The 15,613-nt window shown below is 45.9% G+C and overlaps 1 protein-coding gene across 1 annotated transcript; it reads left to right on the forward strand.

Annotated features, from left to right (window-relative positions):
* The first annotated feature begins 3,449 nt into the window (after nt 1-3,449).
* EEF1A1 (eukaryotic translation elongation factor 1 alpha 1) lies at nt 3,450-7,988 on the forward strand. Its single transcript, XM_080614903.1, has 8 exons — nt 3,450-3,576; nt 4,379-4,571; nt 5,447-5,626; nt 5,757-6,053; nt 6,308-6,458; nt 6,635-6,891; nt 7,029-7,263; nt 7,586-7,988. The coding sequence occupies exons 2-8, from the start codon at nt 4,428-4,430 to the stop codon at nt 7,708-7,710; spliced, it is 1,389 nt and encodes a 462-aa protein (XP_080471029.1). The 5' UTR covers nt 3,450-3,576; nt 4,379-4,427; the 3' UTR covers nt 7,711-7,988.
* Nucleotides 7,989-15,613: the final 7,625 nt, after the last annotated feature.

A 15,613-nucleotide genomic window follows, 5' to 3' on the forward strand; every position in this document is an offset into this window, starting at 1 on the left:
CCATCACACTTTCTAAAAGTGCCCTCAAGAAATCTTGGTGCCTCTTCCATGTATAGTAAGCTTGATAAATAGTTCATCAGATCTGTGTTTAAAGTTTGTGCTTATTAACTCATTTTGCTTACACTCCTGAATGACCTTGTTCTTTGCAGATAAAATAGTTGTATAAGTACTAGTTACCTTCATCTTTGTGTAGGAGTCCAACCAAAAAAATCCCACTTCCACATGTATGTGGAAGAGAGTTAAAAGTGCTTCAGAGATGTTCAGTGAGCACATCTTTTATTCTCTAGAATGATTTCACTGGCTGTGACTGTGTTCTAAGCTTATAGCACATTCTGTATGCAGTGGAGCCTCATGCTAAAATGAAAGTATTCCACAGTAGTTTCTGTGATCTCAAATCCAGTTAACGATTATTTTTAAAGTTAGAATATTTGGCTTACGTATACTGACAGCATAGCTTTCATTTCAATATCACTTGATCTGAGATTCAAACCCCTTTTTTAAATAGTGGCTATTCTATAGGTTCCTACATTAGAAATGCTTTAGTGAACCCCTTTATGTGTACTTACACTGGAGGTATATGTGGACATAGCTTATGCTCACCAGTGGTCGAGGGAGAATGAGTAATTTTTCTCCACAAAGTCTTCCTATTTCTGAAGTCAGTCTGGATTTAATAAGCACTATTCCAAAGCCTGAAAGACCGTGACTTCTTAAAACCTCTTAGTTCTGTTTCTTCCTTAGTGTTTCGTACCAAAGAGATGAGCTTTTCCAAATGAACAAAATCAGAAATTTTTAACAGGCTCTTTGCATACAGGATGCAGTCCAGTTGTGTGCCTGTCTGTGCTAGCGGAGAGGATTCTTCACAATGCATTTCCACTGAATTATGTGAGGCTACTGATATATCTGAAGCTCCCCAGCTGTATAAATATTTGTGAAATTGATAATAGGAATGTTCCACTAATAGAAAAGGCAATGAGAGATATACTAGTTGTTGAGAGAATAAAAGCTTGTATTAGACAGATTAAAGAGGAAATAATAACATTCTTTTGAAAACTCCAAGAAATGAAGGTGGGGAAAAAAACAAGTGTTGTAAACTTGGACTGTGGTTAAAGTTCATCGAACAAATTCAGCTTTCATAGCTTTCAGCTATGTACACACCACAGAAATTGCCATCTTCAGAAATGCGTAGTTCTAAATGCTTTTATTTATTAAATAGTCTTCTAAAAAATAGGAAAAGTCCCTTCAAAAAAGAAATGTGCAGTTTAGTATGGGTCATGTGAGAAATCAGTAACATTTCCTTTCTCCTCCCCCTGTTGAGGCACAAGTCATTGACTACATTTGGAAAGTGTTAACCTACCTTTTTATGAGAATGGTTACTTTGACAGGTCAGTCCATTAAAAGTACCCTCTACTGCAATGCACATCTTAGAAGCTAACTTCAAACCATCCTGAATAATAAAGCTTTTCAGCTGTATTTACAAATGGTCTTGACTTTATAGGAGACCCAAAAAGTGCTGCTTAGCTTTCTTACCAAATTTTACCCTTTTGTCCTCAACCTGCGCCACTAAATCACTTTATGGTAATGCATTTCCACTTCCAGAAAGTGATCCAGCTCCATTTTCCTGCCCTTGTCTTCACATGCAATGTCTTCAGTAATAACAGCCCCTAATAACAGCCACTAATAACATCTATGTTAGTTTTGAGGAAAGCTGAACCATCTCTAGCTTCCCATCATCATTAATCTTCTGACTAAAGAAACACAGGAGGGGAAGAACTTGATGACTTTAATCCTTTCTTAAAAATTAGTGAAACTATTTAATGATACTGGAACCTGTTTGCAGATTTTACTCTGAAACAGATCTTTGTGTAAAAGGTGAATTCTAAACTCAGCATCTCTTCTGAAGTGACATCTCTCAAGTTCCTTTTTTTCCTTTGTTTTACAAAATGTACCCTTTTTTTATTTTTTTATTTTTTTTTATTTTGCATGTGGAAAAATACCAGATATTGTGGAAACACTCAATTTCATACCAATCTATGAAATACTAAGTTTACAGCTCTTGCTGTAGGGAATTTGATGATGGGTGTATCTCAGCTGGAGGAACTTGGACTCAAGTGGAAGTGTAGATGCATGAAGTGGGGCCTTTTTACTTTGTTGTTGTTCCTCTTTGGTTTTGAACAAGAAGCCCTTTCCATGCTTTACAACTGCTGTCTGGAGAGCATACCAACAAATGAATGGGATTATAGTTGTGTATATGTAACTCTTTCTAACACAGGCATATAATATACATGAAGAAAACAGAGCATGTAGCTTTGTTCCCTTTGCAGATCATTTTAAAAGAATACACACAGATAATTGTTCAACTTATCAGCTTCATTTCACATTAATAGGTATGAGAGATGTTGAGTATTTAATGGATTTCCTTACATCAGTTAGGAGTGAGTAAAACAGAAAGCAATCCAGTGGAATCCCGAGGGCTTTTATTTCTGATGTGGTGAGCTGTTCTGTGACTCCTCATTGCCATGATTTCAAAAATAATGTGATAGGGCTTGCCAGTTTTCTTATGTGAAAACACGGTATGGGGGCACTTCTTACCGATTGGGTTCCTTACAGAGCCCCGTATCCTTAATGCTTAAGTGATTCTCTTTTAATACATTTACACTTCAGGTGCATTTTAATACATTTCCTTGCTTAAGGTGTGTCTGCCTTGACTCGTATTTTTTGCCTAAGTTGTCTGTGCCAAGTCACATTTTGTTCTCTAATGGTATGAGGGGAAAAAAAGTAAAATCTTGTGACTCCTTCCCCCCCACACCCCCCTTCCCCTTTTTCTGTTTCTTATTCCGGCGTGGTTAAGTTTCCTGGAATTCCTGCTCTCTCCCTCCTTCTGGCGAAGGAGGTGGGCCTCCGTTTCTGGAAGACTGATGCTCTGGGGGGTTATTGCCTTTCCTGATCTTAAGCAGGTACCAGAGGTGGGCTAGCCAGCGTAACCAACTCAGCGTTCATCATCTGACTGACTGAGTTCTTTTGCGTCCCTAATGAGAAACACAATTAATTTGCCTGGGGCTGCTCCCTAGGGACTTTTCTGAACTGCCGCATCCCCCTGGACCGGGCCGTGATGCAACGTGTGACGCTGCCTCCCGCCCGGGGCCTAAGGGTCCTCCGTGGCGCCCTCGGGGCTCCTGCTGCGCCTTTCGGTGCTGACCCACTCCCACGGTTCACCTCGGCCGCTTCCGACACCGCCGCTGGAAGGGGCATCCCGCCGCTCCCCCACCACGGCCCAGCCGGACCGGCTACAGCAGCACACAGCAGGCCCGCTAACCGGGGGAGGCCGCGGGGGGCTCCCGTAGAGGCGGGAGGTAAGGGGCCCCGCGGGCATTGGAGAGGTCTCTGAGACACGCACCCCCCGCGCGCGGAGGTGTCGCTGAGGGGAGCGCCCTTTGGCCAGGCGGGGCTGCGAGGAGAGACGGAGGGGCCGCCGGGAGTGGTGACGTGTCTCTCCAACCCCGCCCCCGCGCAGGGTATATAAGGGGTGGCGTTCACGCCGTCGGTCTTTTTTGCTACGGGTTTGCTGCCGCCTTGCAGGTGAGACGCGGCCGCGGGCCGGGCCTGGCCTGACCGCGGGAGGGGCAGGGGGCCTGCGCACCTTGGGGGCATGGCTAGCGCCGAGTACGGGCGTGGCCGCGACCGCGGAGTGGTGCGCTGGGGATGGGGTCTGAGTGGTAGGTGGAAGGAGAGGGATGGACCGCGGGAGCGGGGCAGGCGGCAGAGTGCACGTCGGGGGGGTGGCGACGCATCGTCTTCCTCGGTACCCCTCCCCCCTTTCCTCCGGGACTGGGGCGAGGGGAGCGGCGTGCCCGTGCCGGCGTAGGGAGGGAGGCGCCCGGCCGGCTTCTCGCAGCGTTCCGGACGGCGGTGGGGTCGGGACGCGTGGTACGTGGCTGGCGGCGGCGGGGCCCGTGGGCCTCCGTGGGGGCTGGGGGAACGGAGCACGAGTAAAAAAATGGCCGCTCCTTAACACAAAATGGAGGACGCGCGGCCCGGGCGGGGTGAGTCACACAAAGGAGCGGGCCGGCCCCGCCCTCTGTGCTGCCCGTCACCCCACCGCGCCGCCGCACCGCTCCTCGGCCGCCGCGGGTAACTCGAGCCCGGCGACGGCGCGGGGAGGGGGCGACAAGAGGGGCGCTCCGAGGGGGCCCTCGGCCGGCGTCCTCCTGCTTCGCCCCTCCCCTCCCGGGGCGGGGCCGAGGCCCCTGTCCCGGCCGGGCCACCCGACACGCTGTACCGCCATCTCCGCCCTTGCGGGCCTGGTTCCCCTCAGCTGGATGCCGCCGTGGGGGTATTAACACCGGAGGTGTGACCGGTTTGTTTTGTGGGGCGCTTCCAGGTGTCGATTCTCTTTTGCCGAAAGAAAGAACTTGACTTAACATCCAAAAATGGGAAAGGAGAAGACCCACATCAACATCGTCGTCATCGGCCATGTCGATTCTGGCAAGTCCACCACCACTGGTCACCTCATCTACAAATGCGGTGGTATCGACAAGAGGACCATCGAGAAGTTCGAGAAGGAAGCTGCTGAGGTGTGTGGGCCTGGGACATGCGGCAAGATTCCAGGGCTGAGGAATGAAATGAGAGACTTGGTTCCAAAACTTGAGTTGCAGACTGTTTTGTGGCCACAGGGAGGCAGCTTGGTTGTGACTGTCCTGGTAGCCAGACAAGTGCGTCGGTTGTGCTGTGGCCACAGGGAGGCGGTTTGGTTGCAGTTGTCCGCCTAGCTGAACAAGGGCTGAAGTGCTGAATCCACCATTACGTTAGGTGACAAAGCTCAAATTGAAGTGTGGGACTAGGGAAAAGAAAGGTGGTGTAAAGCCATATTTGTGTAATGGGAAAACAAGCTGAATTCCCAGCTTCAGTCTTTGCATGCATGTAGTTAAGGTTTACTTCTGAAAATGTGAAAGGTACGGATTTTGGTGTTTGAACTTGAAGAAAGCTTTATCGATCATAATTTTTCTTATTTTCTTACATAATAACAGTATAGGTCTTAATAACCACACAACGGAATGAAATGTAGCAAGTGTTGGGCTGAGTGGGAGTGAAAATGTTGATTATCACAGGGATTGCACTAGTAAGAGCTTAAATTTGTAGAGGACACTTGATAGTGGGACTGGGGCTCAAGAGATCTAACATAAGGATGTGTTAGCACAATTAACAAGCTGTCGAGAGGGCTAAACTGTCAACAGGTTAAATAACAGAAAATAGTTGGCATCTCTCACTGGTAGTGCCAAGTGTATCTTGTTGCTTGTTCTACAAGCAGTAACGTTTTTCAGTGTTAAACCACTTTCTATTCTTAGAGTTCGCTCTTCAGTCAGTGCATGGTCTTTTTGAAGTAAATGCAAATGCATAATCGTTAAAAAAAAAATAGGAAAAAAAAACCCTTTTTGATTTTAATCCATAGATGGGCAAAGGTTCCTTCAAATATGCCTGGGTCTTGGACAAGCTGAAGGCTGAGCGTGAGCGTGGTATTACTATTGATATTTCCCTGTGGAAATTCGAAACAAGCAAATACTACGTCACCATCATCGATGCTCCTGGACACAGAGACTTCATCAAGAACATGATTACTGGAACTTCTCAGGTGTGTAAATGGAACTAAAGATTTTGGGAGTTCAGGCAGATTGTGCCTGGGTTGGTTTGGGGGGGTTCCCCTGATGCCTGACAAATGTGCAAGCATTATAATGAGGGTGGTTTTTGTACTCTTTTCAAAGGCTGATTGTGCTGTCCTGATCGTTGCTGCTGGTGTTGGTGAGTTCGAGGCTGGTATTTCCAAGAACGGGCAGACCCGTGAGCATGCCCTTCTGGCTTACACCCTGGGTGTAAAACAGCTGATTGTTGGTGTCAACAAGATGGATTCCACCGAGCCACCTTACAGCCAGAAGAGATACGAAGAGATTGTCAAAGAAGTCAGCACTTACATCAAGAAGATTGGCTACAACCCAGACACTGTAGCTTTTGTGCCAATTTCTGGTTGGAACGGAGACAACATGTTGGAGCCTAGCTCTAATGTAGGTTTGATATCTGTTTATATTAAGAAATAAAACTTGGAGGGTTATGGAGATAACTTACGCAACAGTAAAATGCAGAGGTTTTTTATAGTTATGTTTGGAAGTGCCAAGGTCAAAAGTCAATTCCCAGCATTTCACAAATTCTTACTCTGCCATGATATACCAAGCTAATGCTAAGATCCACCACTTGGTTGTTTCTAGTATTGTGCCATTAAAATTGGCACATTTTACACTTGGGCTTGTTTTTCCTACAGATGCCCTGGTTCAAGGGATGGAAGGTTACCCGGAAGGATGGCAATGCCAGTGGAACCACCCTCCTTGAAGCCTTGGACTGCATCCTGCCACCAACTCGTCCAACTGACAAACCTCTGCGTCTGCCTCTTCAAGATGTCTACAAAATTGGCGGTATGTGTTCTCTGTAATGCCACTCACTAGCCAGCAACAGCTAATGCATGGGCAACAATGCAGTTCTTTTCTTTGCCTGAGAGCTTTTTTTGCTCTTAAGTGGAAAAGTAGAATGCTGTTCTTCCCTGTAAGGGCATATATTCATTGAGCTGAATTACTGATCATCTTTTTTGCAGGCATTGGTACTGTACCAGTTGGCCGTGTGGAAACTGGTGTTCTCAAGCCAGGCATGGTGGTTACATTTGCCCCTGTCAACGTTACAACTGAAGTAAAATCTGTTGAGATGCACCATGAAGCCCTGAGCGAAGCTCTGCCTGGTGACAATGTTGGCTTCAATGTTAAGAATGTGTCTGTGAAAGATGTTCGCCGTGGCAATGTTGCTGGTGACAGCAAGAATGATCCTCCAATGGAAGCTGCTGGCTTCACTGCACAGGTAAGCTTTACAGCTTTCTGAAGGTGCTTAAAATACAGCTCTGAAACCCACATGTAGACATGTGAAAACCCAGTCTTTGTAGGACACACCAGTACTCAAAATTACCTAGGTGTTAACTTGGCTTTTTGGTTGCTTAGGTTATTATCCTGAACCACCCTGGCCAAATCAGCGCTGGTTATGCCCCTGTGCTGGATTGCCATACTGCTCACATTGCATGCAAGTTCGCTGAGCTCAAAGAGAAGATTGATCGTCGTTCTGGCAAAAAGCTGGAGGATGGCCCCAAATTCCTGAAATCTGGAGATGCTGCCATCGTTGATATGATCCCTGGCAAACCCATGTGTGTTGAGAGCTTCTCTGACTATCCTCCTCTTGGTAAGGCATCTCCTAAAACTTGTTAATATTGATGTCTGGAAAAGATGCTTCGTAATTCCCTGTTTTGGGATGGAGTGTGTTTTCTGAAATGCTGTCAAAAGCTGTGATGTCAACAGACACTTCACAGTAGTACCAGAGCTTCAACTCAACGGTATAGGGGTAGTCTCCAGATAATTACGTCTCACTGTCCCAATCTCATGCATTTTACTGCACTCAAGTGGTATTGGCCCACTCTACCCCAAGTTGCATGTTGCTGCTGTGTGGATAACGCTGCGGGAATGGAGCCTTGGACAAAAGTCATAAACCATGTTTCTGTTTCCAGGTCGTTTTGCTGTGCGTGACATGAGACAGACGGTTGCTGTTGGTGTCATCAAGGCAGTTGACAAGAAGGCCGGAGGAGCTGGCAAGGTCACAAAGTCTGCCCAGAAGGCCCAGAAGGCTAAATGAAAATTCTGTCCATCAGCTGCCACCTCAGTTTTAATCAGTGGTGGAAGAACGGTCTCAGAACTGTTTGTCTCAATTGGCCATTTAAGTTTAATAGTAAAAGACTGGTTAATGATTACAATGCATCGTAAAAGCTTCAGAAGGAAAGGAATGTTTGTGGACCATTTGTTTTGTGGCAGTTTAAGTTATTAGTCTTTAAAATCGATAAATTTTTTAAAATGGAAACTTGACCAAAAATCTGTCACAGAATTTGAGACCATTAAAACAGAAGTTCAATGCTATGTCTCTGTCTTCTTTGGGTTAATGTTGATAGAAAAATCTAAATACAGTCCTGGTGGGATCAGAAGGGATGAATGTTGCTGGAGTATGTTCAGAATCTGCAAAGCAAATACTGAAATTGGTTGTTTCTGAATGGTAAAATTCAGCTGCAGGTTTAGTTTTAACTGATCTAAGCCTTAAAAATTTAACTCCTGTGGTGCTTTCTTTAAAGATATCTTCTAGATTGGATAACACAAGTACCAGGTAACATGTCATGGTGTGTTGGTGCATTCTGTGATGCATCGAGTAAACCAAGAAAACTGTGTTAAGAAGAGGAAACTGAAAAAAATCACATTTAACCTTGGAAAAGGCAAAGAATCAAGTGTTGAGTTTCCCATAAATCTTGTACACAGATTTTTCTAATTGCTAACAGATTTTTTTTCCTGGGGAACTGCTGAACTATTGTGTACATATTCCAAGATTAAACGCTTAAAAAAATTTATCTAAATGTTTTCTAATAGACATTGAATAGCTAAATTTCAAAACCAAATTTTGTGCAGAAGGATGCTTTGTCAGAGTATCTCTGTGTGACCCACCATGAACCAGCAGGTATTTCCACTGACTTGTGACAAGATGGTGTGTATACTTGTCCTGTGTGATGGCTTTCAGTTTCTCTGCTGTGTCAAGGATGTTTCTGGGATGGGGAACATAGTGGTGGGTTTACCAGAGCAATGTGATAAATGCACCAAATGCCATGGTGGGACTGTATACCTGTTTAACAATGGGGTTGAAGATTGGAATCAAACAGTTGAAGTGGACTTGGGTAACTAGTCTGAAAGATTATTGTTAATAACTGGATAAAATAATTGAAGTAAAGCTTTTTGGTCTACCAGCTGTGATAAACAAGGGTTCCAGACTTAACTCTTTTGAACTGGTAAATGGAGACAACCAGTTAATGGATAATCAGATCTGACTTGCATAACAATGCAGCTGTTTTACTAACCTTTAACATGATTTCCCCACAGTGTCCCCACCTGAGTTCAAACAGAATTCATTATCTTTGAAGGAGTGTTCCATGACACCAGTATGTTTGCGCTGTCTGTAATGGCTATACTCTCACTTGTTTTCCTTCTTGGCTGTGTGCTCGCTCTGCAGGAACTTGTATCTGTACTGCTTGGATATGCTTGGATAATCCTGAACCACTATTACTTACTTTCATGCTCTTTTTTTGCTTTGGTTGGATCTTTTCTCCTTTTCTGCTCCACTTCATGTCTTAACTATGGTAAAACCTTGGTGTATTATACACCCTGTTCGAAGGTAGAGATGGGCTGAGTACAGTGGAAGCAAGGGCTGGAGCACTTCAGTCTCTAGAAGGCTGTGGAATTTGGTAAAGGAATCTGTGTTCTTAAATTCTGAAGGTTTGCTAGTATCTCCAAGGCGCAACAGGAAGTACATAGCTTTAAAATGGAGGCAGGATGTGGTGTTGCCATAAGTCTAAAGTATCTTGCCAAATCTTTGCATGCTTTTCAGTGAAACTGCTGACTTTCCAGGAGACCTCAGACTGGTTCAGGAAAGTGCAAAGTTCTAATTTGGGTGAAAAGAGAAAGCGCTTTGGCACAAAGCAGTGTCTCCTCACTGCGGCTGTGTATTGGGTTCCTTACACATTCCCCGTAGGTGTGGGATGTTTGGTTTGGCTGGCGATGGCCTGGGTATGTAATATCTGCCTCGTTGCAGTTCCTCAGTGCTCTGCACAGTGCTGTCTTCAGCTGGGTGTGCTTGCTCTGCTACAGTTTGGAAATTAGCTTGTAATAAGGAACTGATTCAAACTGAGGCCTTCAGGCAAAAGAAGGTTTGAAATAGCATTGGGTGTTTGAAGTGTCTGACCATGGCTTAGCAAAAGTGAGGGCAGCACATGCAGGCAGGCAGTGTGGCCACTTCAAGAGGCAGTTTTCCTCTCATCAGCTGTGTAGATCAGAAAAGCTGCAGAATTGTAGCTCCAGAAGCTGCTGGGAGGCTGGTTCATGTTAAAATGGCCCAGCTAAGCAGGTGGGAGGGTCAGCTTCACAATTCAGGGCAGAAGGGTGATGCTGTCTGTAGGAGAGAAAACACAACCAAAGCCTAGAGAACAGACAGTATTGCAGCTAACAACTGTACCTTGTACACAGTAAGAATAGGCCTTTGTGAATGCTCTGCCTGTGATACTAGTGATGGCTTTCAAATATTAAAACCTCAGTTTCACATATTCTGATTTTTTTTTCTTTACTGTGTTTTTAAGGTTTTGCTTTCTAGGCACTAATGGAATGCCAGTTCAGTTCTTTCTGAATCAAAGCTACCTTTGGTTCAGAAGGTTGCTTTTGGCTACCTGGGGAAACTTGTTAGACTTTTGTAAACAAAACTTGCGAATAAAACTGCTTTGGTCAAACTTTTAATAAATGTTAATAGTTGAGAACTCTATTTGTCTTCTGCTTATTTCTTTAAGCAACTTCTACAGCTGTCTCCTTAACTCTTTCCATACTGTCCTGCAATGCTATTGGTGGGTACATAGAAGCGATGGTCGCGTAGCTAACTATGAAGGCAGAAAAACGTGCTGGAATATTAAATTTATTTAATCTGATTTGTGTTTTCTTGCTGAAGGTGGCAGTGAGGAGCTGGGAGATGAAAGTGCAATTTCCATTCTAGCGGATAATGCATGCCTTGGGAGGCTGGAGGCATTTTAGTGTACAGAAACATTCAAAAAATGTATGTGGTGAGGTGTCTGGGGACAGGGATACAACAGAGCCTGGTCTGCATAGGGAAACGGAGGGGCACAGACACAGCAGCTGCTGCAGCCAAGTAACTTCCTGCTGAGCTTTTTTTCCCTTGGCTGGGTTAAAACAGGCTTTGCTCAGGCAACTGCCAAGGTGCTGTAATTATAGCTCAGACCAGCCTGTGCAAGGCTAGTAACTGGAACAGTTCATTTCACTGAAATTGCAGATGAATAATTCACTAATTCACAGTCAGTACATTTTTGAAAGGTATTGACAAACTGACAGAATACTGATTACTTCCCTAATGCATATTTTAAATTTTAGATAAAACCATGTAGAAACAAATTAAACTTTCTACTGTGTAGGGACATCCTTTTCCTTGTTGGTGCTAAATGATTCACTATTTAAGAACAGCATAAATCAATCTGGATCACAAATACAGCTCACCTGATTTTAACCAATGTTTATGTAGTGCTTGGAGGGCAGATGAGCTCCCTGCCTCCCCAGCAGCATCCTCTGCCCTGGCCTGCAAAGGACAACTCCAGGCACGCACTATTCATTTCTGCTGGTACCTGAAGTGGTTGGGCATAGGTATCCTCCTTGCTGCAATGGATAGAGGCTGAGCCTTCTGTATTTAATGCTAAAACCTCGTCACTTCAGTGCTGACCGAGCTGGGTCCATTTTTCCCAGCCCATGCTGTGGCTGGCTCTGGAGGATGGCCCTGGATGGATGCAAGGGAGGACACAGGGAAAGGATCCTGCTGGAGGCAGCCAGTGGGTTTGATGGAGACACGTGCCCTGAGGAGCAGTGGTCAGTGTACGCAGCCAAAGCTAACTGATTTTGCCCACATTCTGGGTGACTCAGAGTGAGTTCTGCTCTGTGCTTCCTTACAAACAACACGGTTCCTTTCCTTTGCCTTACCTTGATGTGAGTGGCTGCAGAACTTCATACCAGCTGCTTAACATCCTTTGTGAGGTCTAAGTCAGCTTGACTTCTCGCAAGCCTCAGTTTATCTGTTTCTTCCTGGAGTTACAATGGATCCACCTTTGCTGATCAGCCAGTCTTTTTTCCTCAGTCCCTCTGTGGTTTGTGCTTCTCTGAGATCCTGCTCAAAGTGGCTGCTACATCCAAAGCCTATTTCTACAGGAAGTTTTTTCTCTCTTTCCCTTTTCAGTGCACGTGGCAAATTCCTGATGGTATTAACACCTTGTGAGTTTATGATGATTATTTTCGAGTTCTCAAATTCTTCGTGTTGTTTGACTGCACCAAAGAGTACTTTCTGTCTAGGGATTAACCCCTTTTGAAATTGCAAATCTTAACGAAACAGCCAAACCATAAGCTAAACAGAGGAATAAACTGTGACCACTGGAAATAACACTGGGCCAAATGATCAACTGCAATGCTCTTACCGCTTTCCCAAGGGGAGGGCTGAAACTGCTTCACTTCAGGAGGAAGAGGAGAATACCCAGGGTGCAAAAGAGCTGAAGGAAAAGCTGGTACATAGCAAACCTGTATTATTTTCCAAACCACAGAAGCTGTGGGGTTTTAGCCTTTCCTGAAGCCTCCTTATTCCCTCCAGGTTATTTCTCCATTATAAATCATAGAATTATAGCATGGTTTGGTTTGGGAGGGATCTTAAAGCTCATCTAGTTCCAATCTCCCTTCCACTCGACCAGGTTAATGTAAAATGAAGTTACTTTTCCGGCTGCCTATCAATAATTCTTTAATCCTTTATGTTTCAAATATTTACACACCATAATTCAAACCTGCTGGCTTCTCTGCGCTGATAAGGTGACAGTTAAACATGCATTTTCCTCAAAAGCTGCTGGGTAAAGCACTGAGGAAATGTGGAGTAAATGGGGACGCTGACCCATAGGCTTGCCCTCAGCGTGCTGATGCACTTTGCTACAGCTTGCTCCTGGCTCTCCCGAGCGAAGCGGTCCAGTCACCTGGTCATCCTGCAGGACCATCTGCTGGCTCATGCCTAGCACAAACACAAGTCCAAGGGTTAATGTGCTATTTTTTGATGTTATGTAGTCACCGGAATAACCAGAGCCAGCTCTCCCTGACTGGGGGCCCAGCCTGCCCTGACAGCAGCAGTCAGACACTTTTTTCCTTTCAGCCCAATAAAGTCTGGATTATTAAACACAAAGGGGAAGAGACACAGCAGAGCCCCTTTCCCAGCCCAGCTCCCTGTTCTGCAGGGCTCAGCACAGCCAGCCCGCACACCAGGCAGCAGAATGAAGCCTCTGACCTTGGAGCAGCCTTTCAGTACCTAAAGAAGCCTGGAGAGGGACTTTTTACAGGACAAGGGGGGATGGCTTTCAACTGAAAGGGGATAAATTTAGATGGGCTATTAGGAAGAAGCTCTTTACTGTGAGGGTGCTGAGGCGCTGGCACAGGTTGCCCAGAGAAGCTGTGGCTGCCCCATCCCTGGCAATGTTCAGGGCCAGGTTGGACGGGGCTTGGAGCAACCTGCTGGGGGGGGGGGGGGTTTATTGCAGGTAGGGATGAAATTTGAAAGAACATTTCAGATTTGTTTATCTGCAGCCACCTGGGCACATCTTCAGCAAAATTCCCATGTTTTCATTGGGGGGTGTGTGTATACACACACACACACACACACACACGAATATATTATAACATACATATGCACATACAAAAATTATTATGGTGCTTTTGCCTTTTTTTAGATTATTTTAATTATTACAGTTGCCAGAATTCTTAAAAATCTGCATTTCCTCTTTTAAAGCTGGATTCTAAGCTAAATTCCTTACCAAAGAGAGTGTAACACCCCCAATGATTAAATACTTAGTTATTACTATTATTTATGTTAGGTATATATTAGTCTTATATCATTATACATTATATTAATTGCAATGTTATATTTATTATTAAATATTTAGTAAATATTTTGCTCTATAAGCTGTGGTTCTGCTAACAGGAGATGGGTATTTTGGAGAAAAAGATGGAGGCTTTTTTGGTGTTAAGAATCGTCCTGTGTAAAACAAGCCCTTAAATACTCTTTTCCAAAGAAAAAAACAAGAGTAGATGAATTTAAGAGTAGGTTTGTTCCTACTTAACTGTTGTTTCTAGCAATAGTAACTAATATTTATCTGCTGCTAAAGTGCTGTTACGGATGGCAGGACCCTGGTGTTCTGAGGAAGGAGGGGGGGTGTACGTGCGTGCAGAGGAGCAGGGAAAGGAAAGAGCAAGCCCCAACAAGAGCTCAGCCCTGCTCTGCCGCGGTCCCCTCCGCTCGAGGGCAGCTCCTGCAGCTCCCGTCTGGGAGCCGCGGGGTTTCCACGCTCGTGGCAGGGCTCAGGAGCACTGAGATCACCGCGTGTGACGTGACCGCCCTGCATCCGGTGCAGCTGCGGCCAGCTCATGCCTGACGCCACCAGCGGCCGGCCCCGCGCCGGAGCAGCGTCACCAAGGGCCACCCGGACAGAGTGGCGCCGGGTGCGATGGGACAAGGACAGAACCCAGCCACGGCACCTTTCTGCCCCTGACTCGCAGAATCCTGCGACACGGCTGTGACACCAGCACCACCCGGTCACACACGGCGAGTTTCAAAGCGAGCCACGTAAAACTGCAACAGAGGAGCGCAGTCGCTGCTGTCACCTCCCCTCGCCTCCTGCTGCCCTGTACGCACAGGGTGAGCTCATTTCCCACCTGGCTCCGTGCCCGCTCTTCAGTTAACCACACCAAGCGCTAAGTCATTGGAACAGGAGCAGCGAGTGCTTACTGTCCCCAGCGGTGCCTGAAAACGTGCCTCCTGGCGCTCGTGCTGGGAGCTGCAGCTGGTGTCAGACATGAACGCCCTCACCCTCCACTCCGTCCACTGCCACCTCCAGCGCAGCGCTGCGCTTGGCTGAGCCACGCTCCTCCCAGGCAGCCCCTTTGCAGCCCGCTTCTGCCGGCTCTGGGGACCCGCTCCGGCAGTGGGGAGGCGCTGACTCTGCAGGGACACAGGTGTGGAAGCTGAGGACACGTTCCAGCCCGTGTTTCGCCGCTGAACGCCTCCAGGAGACATCACAGACCATCACCGTATCTAGGCTTAAGTCCACAAAGAGGTAGAGAAGTTGCAGCCTCCAGCTTTCGGGATAGATTTGGCACTTTCTGTACTCCTTGGCACAGAGGGCAAGGCCCAGACACTGTGGATGGCGACATGATGATGACTACAGTTTCGGAGAAAACTCCAGGAACGAACTCGCCAACAGTTTCAAGTTGACAAGCAGGTATTCTTTATTGCGGCGCCGGGAGACACGGGGGATAGCTCCTCCTAACGTGTGTCCACGTATTGCTGTACGGGCCATCCTTATATAGTCATTGGGCACACATACATATCCCTGAGGCTACACATGGATTACATCATTTTCCAGAAAGTTTCTCACACGCATACAAAAACGTGGCGGTGGTCTTTAAGAGTCGTTTACTTCTCCCGACAATCTTCATACCTTCTGGCAGTCTTTGAAGCACCAACTTAATTAACATTACAGACATAGCAACCATCCTGTCCTTCTACTTACCAGTTAGTTTAGCTGCTCCCACCCTGAACATCTGCTGGTCCCAGATACTCCCCATCCCCAGGTCCTGTTTCCCTATTCTGCTTTTCTTATGCTTTTTGTACTAAGGTCCTAAGGACCTGAAACTATGTCAACTACCTTCAAGCACCGCAGTTATTTTCCATCATAGAGCCATCAAACTTAACATTACTTAGAACTGATTACATTTTGTGCTTTTGTGCCTCCTTGTCTCAGATCAGAATCAGAGAGCCTCTGATGGGAATACACGTTGGTCTTCTCCCTCGGTTACACATGCAGGGTTAATAAGCCGATGCAGCAGCATTTTTTTTTCCCCCTAATGCATCCCTGTCCATAAAACAATAGATCAAGAAT

This window comes from Psittacula echo (assembly GCF_963264785.1).
Source record: "Psittacula echo genome assembly, chromosome: 4".
NCBI classification, from domain to species: Eukaryota; Metazoa; Chordata; class Aves; order Psittaciformes; family Psittacidae; genus Psittacula; species Psittacula echo.